We start from the raw sequence: 7,410 nt of genomic DNA, 5'->3' as shown, positions 1-7,410 counted from the left end.
TGCCATTTTTACTATGTTAATTCTGCCTACCCAAGAGCGTGGGAGGTCTTTCATTTTCTGGTATCTTCAATTTCTTTCTTCAAAGATTTAAAGTTCTTGTCATACAAGTCTTCCACTTGTTTGATTAGAGTTACTCCGGGATGTTTTATGCTATTTGTGGCTATTGTGAAGGGTGTTGATTCTCTGATTTTTTTTCTCTTCCCATCTATCATCTGTGTACATGAGGGCCTCTGATTTCTTTGAGTTAATCTTGTATCCTGCTACATTACTGAAAGTGTTTATGAGTTGTAGAAGTTCCTTGGTAGACTTTTTGGGGTCACTTATGTAACCTATCGTATCATCAGCAAATAGTGAGAGTTTGACTTCTTCTTTTCTGATTTGTATCCCCTTGATCTCCTTTTGTTGTCTTATTGCTCTCATGGCTGTCATCTTTCGCCTTTATTTCATTGTGCGGCGATTTCTGGACAAGACAACAATGTTACCTCTGTGAGGTTTGCTGTGCCATTTACTTTGCCTTTCCACTTCCCCCCATATGCATTCTTTCTGCACTCATGCATTTCCGGCCTGCTCCACACTGTATCCTTCCTGTGTGTATAACAAAAGGGGTGATTCTACTGCTCCCCTCTGCTCACTTCCTGCCACATCAGAATGGATTCCTGGGTGGTTGCAGGATAGTCACTGGTGAAATCATAATGGCAGCAAGTAAGAACTGGCATTCACGGAGAGCTTGCCGTGCACTGGGTCCTCTGAGAGCTGGGATTATGGCAGTTGTGAGCCACTTAAGGTGGATGCTGGGGACCGAACTCAGCAAGCACTTTTAATTGCGGAGCCATCTCCCCAGCCCACCTTCATTTTACAGAGCCGAGAATGGAGGCACAGAGTTTAATGAATTGCCTGAAATCACCCATTTAGTAAGTGGGAGATGCAGTTTTGAACCGAGACATCCTGGCTCTCGGATTGTTGCTTTTCATTATGCAAATCCCCATGCTCAGAAATGGCTCCTGTTTATGAACTGCAAGTGTTTCAGGGGTTTCGCTCGTGATAATTATACATCTGTTCAGCTTGCGACTTGTAAGGAGCAAGGGAAGGCCACCAACATCCATCCAGTGCTGACAGCGCCTGTCATTACAGTAGGCAGCGTGAGTATATTATCTCATTTGGTTCTCTCAATAACCCGGCGGAGCTGGGGAGATTATTCCTCCCTGCCTTTTCAAGCGAGAAAATCATCCCGAGAAGGTTAATTAACTCACTCACAGTCGCGCTGCTACTGAGAAGTGGGGCTGGTGCTCGCGCCTGGAGCTTCACACTCCGGTGCCTGTAAAGCTTCCTCACAGACATAGCACCAGGAAAATATCCATGGTGTGTAGGCAACCTTGGGTCTCTGTGTGCCTTGTATTGCCTGAAGGGCCCCTCTACTTGCCTTGTTTCTGCAGCCGAGAATTCCTTCCTTTCCTCCCCAGAACCATTTTGAATTCTCTGCCACCTCACTGTGACAGCATCTCTTTGTCTGCCTTTCTCCTATGACTTCCCATACTGGCACACTCATCACCTCCCCCTTGGCATATGTCCTCCTCGGTGCTGCTAATTGTACCCCAAACATGCTAAGCCACCCCTAGGTCAACCTTGCCAAGGGCATGGCTCTTCCTCATTCCCTACTAAAAACCCCTGGGTCACTTGTGTCCTGCAGAGGCTTAGAAGATAGATAGGGCCATGGTGGTCTGCAGCGCTCAGCCTTCAAGGCTCACAGGCTCCCTCTGGCCCTGTAGTAATTTCCCTCCCATTAACATCAGCTGGACGTGGGGGGCAGCAAAGAGGTCCCACAAAGGCCTGTCTCTGCCTCAGGCCTTTGCAATGCTGCATTCTCCTTGGCAACCACAGAGCATCTTTTCAAAGCTCATCCCAAGCATTTTTGTTCTGTTTTCTCCCCCCAGGGGGAGCATAACTACTTTCCATCATGTCCCCTTGCCCTGCTCTATCCCTAACAGCCTTCCCCACCATCATGTCCCCTTGCCCTGCTCTATCCCTAACGGCCTTCCCCACTGTATTTCACGTTCTTAGTTGCACAGTGCTACCGAGGGATTTGAGTCTGCCATTTTCTCATTACAGTTTTTTAACGACTCTGTGAAAATTACCCAGCATTCGTGCCTGTCAACACACACCTTATGGTTAGTGGGCAAATGGAGTTATCCTACCATGCAAACACCTTTGTACTGGAGAAATTGGAGACTCCTAGAGCCCAGTCTTGTGTCATTTCCTTTCCTCCTCCTTAGACGACAGATTAAAATCTCACCTGTCTCATAGTTTCTGAGGTGGCAGCCACTTCCCTGAGAAGAATTGGGTGAAGCCTGTGAAAACAATCTGTAGACTGATGAGAAGTTCCTGTCCTCTGTAATTCCACTGTGGTTCGAACTCCGCCTGTTCATGCTGTCCCTGCAGAGGAGGGTTGACTACTTTTCTACAGGGGATAATTGCTTTTCAGTTCCTAATTTTGTGGTTCTGATTTCTGGTCACTGGTGTGTACTTTGATACAGAGGATGTGCCACGTGGGAAGAATAAAGAGTAAAGACACCCGACGGGGCTGTGAGGGAAGATGGGCGCTCATTCTGTAGTGACTACTGCAAAATTACTTTCGGTGTTTGTTTTGTTTTGTCTTCATGCTTTTTTTTTTTTTTTTAATAAAGTTAGGTCTTGCCATGTTTCCCAGGCTGGTCTTGAACTGTGGGCTCAAAGTCAGCCTTCTTAGTAGTTGGTATGCAGGAATGCTGACCATGACCACCTTGCCCTTGGTAGTTTTGCTCTTTCTTCCATAGCAGACTGCATCGCAGGAGTGTGGCAGAGCTCATACTTCTGTCGACCAGGTCGCTGGATGATGAGAGAGGTGCACGTGGGCCTGGGTGTGTCGTGCAGCACGAATGCGCTGACCGAGTCCCCTTTCTGTCTTGTTTTTCGTCTAGGCAGATAGAGTGTTGTGAAACCGCAGATGATTTCTACAGCACCATGGGGCGTCTCACTCAGGAGATGCTGGAAAACGACCTCCTGCAGAGCCACGAACTCATGCAGGTGAGTGGTAGTGTGGGCGGTGCGGGCAGTGCGGGCGGTGTGGGCAGCACGGGCAGCATGGGCAGCTGTGAGCAGTGCAGGCAGTGCGGGCGGTGCCGGCAGTGTGGGCATCTGCCGCCAGTGTGGACAGTGTGGGCAGTGCGGGTGGTGCGGGGGCACTGTGGGCGGTGGGAGCAGTGCGGGCAGTGCGGGCGGTGTGGGCCGTGTGTGGGCGGTGCGGGCGGTGTGGGCGGTGTGAGCAGTGCGGGCAGTGCGGGTACTGTGGGCAGTGCGGGCAGTCTGGGCATAGGAACCCCAAGACCGAGGGAGTGACAGATGATGCTTTTCTGAGCCCCGACCTTTGAGAAATGTATTGGGCCAGTCCTCTGACTTAGATATTCCATTGGCCAAGAATCTATAATTGTTAAGAATCCTCATCACAAGAGGAAAGAAGAAACAAATGGCTATTTGTTCCCTAGACTTGCTTAGGTACAAGGTAAAAAACAAACAAACAAACTGGGAAAAACCAAAGTAGTCAGGTACTCATTGAGAATCTGATTCCGAGATCAAAGGAACCTTTATTATTGCTTGATGTGCATTATTCTGTGTGAGTGCAGGAGCATGCATATCACGGCACCCTAGCGGAGGTCAGAGGGCAACCCTTAAGGTTGTCAGACTTGTGTGGCAAGCCCTCTTACCTGCTGAGCCATCTTGCTGGCCCAGCTTCTGAGACCTGTTACAGGAAGACTGATGGGTGACGTATTTATGAGGAGAAGGGAGGGCGAGACGGAAATCAGTCTGCATCTCGGTTTATGGTCAGCTGGTGCTAGCCTGCATTAATTATAAGTCTCTGTGCGAGACACGAGGGTTGGTTATTTTTCTGGTGTGCTTTTCCACTACATTCTGGGACATCATTTTACCCTCGTTCCCTTCGGTGCTTTGGGCTCCTTCTGATCTTTCTGCCTCTCCCTCTTGTCCCAGATCACGTGTGGATTATATCCAAAACTGTCCCCTGGACTTACTTTCTTTTCTCTCTCTTATTTCTCTTGGTGCCACCTTCATTTTGGGCTTCCTGCCTATGGTCATTGTGGATGCTGGAATTCATCTGAGAGACTATAATTAAGACTCAAGCACTGACTTAGGGCTGGAGAAATGAGTGCCACTCCTCTGTTCATCTCCTGATCCCATAGGTCCTTCTCAGGAACTCTTGCTCCTAGCTGAACTTGTCTGATTTTTGGGAATACTGACAGTCTGATATAACTTCCCTAGGCATCCATGTTTGAATCTCCATGTGCCGTTGAGGCTCAACTTTCTTTCCTGTCTCAAAAGAGGAATTGTGTGTGTGACCCTGACGACTGGGCTCTGATTTTAACACCTCTCATAAACACTGGTCTCTCCTCTCCTCTCTGAGAGGGATGCCTCTTTTCCTGAGCGTTGTTCTGTGGCCCAGCTCCATGCCTGGCGTTTTCCATGCATGAAATTCGTGAAGTCTTAAAAAACTGCTGGAATCATGTGCTCCAAGCAGGTTTTGGGGAGAGATGAGCCCTTCTTCCTCTTCTATGACACGCTGAGGGCTCCTCACAGCACAAACTCATCATGCTATCATACTGTGCCCCCCATCTCCCCTTGAGGCGGGGTGTCTGCTCGTCCCTTTTATGTTGGGTTCGATTGTTTTCCAGTGACTGGAAACACAGCCCTCCAGACCTTTGTCCTCCTTGTACAGTCTTCTTCTCCTGAGCTCAGATATCTTCCTTCAGGAAGTATCTGCCCTTCATGAAGTTTCTCTCATCATCTATACTAGAAGTGCCCATTTCATGCTTTCATTTAAGCTTCTCACAGGAGCGTTGACCTCATTTTACTGCGTCTAAGACTGCATCTTCTTTCCTCTCTAAGGTTCCTAAGTTCCTTGAGGACAGGGCCCGTGCTTAGCTTTCTGTTCTTGAGATGAGAGTTGCTCAGAAAGCTTATTAATTCCTGAAGCAAATATTTATTGAGAATCCATGGTTTGTTTTCTGCCTTTTTTTTTTTTCAGTCATAGAGGATGGCCCTGCTATAGTTTCTTAGCTCTGCTGTTGCTGGCTCTTTGCGGCCAGAGTGATCATTCTCTTCTTGCTCTGGTCTCTTCATTGTTACATTGTCCTTTGAATTGGAACTTCTCCAATATTGATTTCCCTGAAAGTTAGGTCCTGGGCTTCGATATTGGAGACACACGTGGGAAGAGGAAGTTGGGGTTGCGCACTGAGAGGTGTTTAGGACTGAGGAGAAGGAAAATTAATTCCCAGACGTCCAAGGCAGTAGCGGGAAGGGAGATGAAGTTAGAGGATGCTTCCATAAGGGAATTGATGTCTGGTTTCACCTTTAAAGATGAACAGGGGTTGTCCAGCCCTGTGCCTGTATGTTGGGGTTGCACATATGTTACACAGCACATCTGTGTCTATGTGTTTTGTCAACTTGACACAAGCTACGGTCATCTGGGAAGAGGGGATGCCAACTGAGAAAATGCCTCCATCAGACTGGCCTGGAGGCGAGTCTGTGGGGTATTTTCTTGATGGATGGTTGATATAGAAGGGCTCTTCCCGCTGTGGGTGGTGCCACTTGTGAGCACGTGGTCCTGGGCTGTGTAAAAGCTGTGTAAGCTGAGCAAACCAGTGAGCAGCATTCCTCCATGGTCTCTGCCTCAGTTCCTGCCTCCAGGTTCCTGTTTGAGCTCTTGCCCTGATTTCCCTCATCAAAGGCCTGTGATCTTGTATGGTGAAATCAGCCCTTTCTTCCTACATTGGATTTTGTTATGGTGTTTATCACGGCAACAGAGGTGCGAACCAGGACAGTGTGTGTTGAAGCCACCAGTGCAGGGTGAAGCCCAGGTTTCTTACTAGGCATTAGGAGAGGGGGTGGATTTTAGCTGTGTCTTCTGAGGGAGTGTTGTAGGCTCTGGATGGTCTGCGAGGCTCACATCAACAGCAAGCCCTTCTCCCGTCATCTGTGGGAAGACCAGCAAAGCCTAATTTTACACATTACATTTCCATGTTTCTCATTAAACGTGTCAATAGTGGGAAAGGAAACATAACTCCTTTTCAACAGGGCCTAAATATAAACATCTATTTAAATGCACGCTAGTAGTTCCGAGAGTCAGCTTGCCGGTTTTCCTTGGCGTGAAACAGTGTTAGAGACAGAGATGGCAAACGCCATTTCAAGCCACTTGCTTTTCTGTATTCACTCTTAAAAAAAGAAATCAGTGGCTGATCCCGCTATAGTGAACCATAAATCTATCAGCACACTTGAAATGGCTTCGCGGGACACTTGTGAGCTGAATACAAGGTTTTTACTTTTGAGCTGAAGAGGATGCAGGAATTCTTCCACCTGGACCTTCCCCAGTCCTCTCTAAACACTGTACACGGACGAATATACTGGATCTGAGCCTCTCCTCCCTGCATAGGTCACATCACCTTTCACTGATTTTACATCAGCCATTAGATATTCAAAATAATCTTATGTCTTTATTTATTTGTGTGTGTGCGTGTGTTTGCTGATACACATGTGCCACGGAGCACAGTCCAGGGCAAATTCTTTCCTCCTGTTGTGCGGGTCTCAGGGGTTGAACTCAAGGTCATCAGACTTAGAGGTACCAGCAGAGGTATCTCACCAGCCCTTCTGATTTTCTTTAATTGGTAACAATAGACAGGGAGGTTGAGGGATACTAAGGACATACGGTGTCTGGGTCACAGTAGATTGTGGACAGTATCTCTGGTAAATTCCTTGAGGGCAATGTAGGGAAAATTACTGGAAGGGCTATAGGTGTTTTGAAACCCTGACCTTGTTTGGACAACAAACTGTCACCTGGAGGCAGCTGTCACAAGTGGGCCCCATCTGCCCCTGGGCCCATGCTGTTCACTCTAACAGCAAGGGACTGGAAATGTCAAGGATGTTGGTGCTTGTTCAATAGAAGGATGATGTTTGATTAATTAGCTCTGTCAAAAATGGCAGCCATCTGCCCTACAGTAGTGTGTGCCCGTAACTGGAAGTGTTCAGGCAGTGCCTTTGAGGCCTCTGTTGGTGACGCTCCAGAGGGGTTCCTGTGGGACGAGGAGGGACGCTGAGCTCAATTATGTTTCCCTTCCCTTCGGACTCTCAGATTCTGTTCCTGCACCGCATGTGGCCTCCAAGAGACTTAGTAAAAAGCCTTACTTGCAATCTCTTGTAAATCACTGACCTATAAGCTGAATGCCTAGAGCTTTCTAAGTTCCAAGTGCTGCGAGCGATTTACTAGGGACGCTCATGCTTGTGCGAGACAGTCACACACATAAGTGTGTCCCTGTGAGATTGTCACACACATTAGTGTGTCCCTGTGAGGTCGTCACACAAAGTGTGTCC

At 48.0% G+C, this 7,410-nt stretch overlaps 1 protein-coding gene across 2 annotated transcripts in view; it reads left to right on the top strand.

Annotated features, from left to right (window-relative positions):
• Tbc1d30 (TBC1 domain family member 30) overlaps nt 1-7,410 on the top strand; it is a 79,410-nt gene that overhangs the window by 58,934 nt on the left and 13,066 nt on the right. For both annotated transcript variants that reach the window (XM_026784546.1, XM_005357925.3), the window contains one exon: nt 2,955-3,060. In XM_026784546.1, the coding sequence (XP_026640347.1) occupies nt 2,955-3,060 (106 nt within the window). The remainder of the gene's footprint in view (nt 1-2,954; nt 3,061-7,410) is intronic.

The sequence above is a fragment of the Microtus ochrogaster genome, chromosome 24 (assembly GCF_000317375.1).
Source record: "Microtus ochrogaster isolate Prairie Vole_2 chromosome 24, MicOch1.0, whole genome shotgun sequence".
NCBI lineage: Eukaryota > Metazoa > Chordata > Mammalia > Rodentia > Cricetidae > Microtus > Microtus ochrogaster.
The sequence above is the reverse complement of the archived record's forward strand: the minus strand, read 5'-3'. Positions and strand labels throughout refer to the sequence as shown.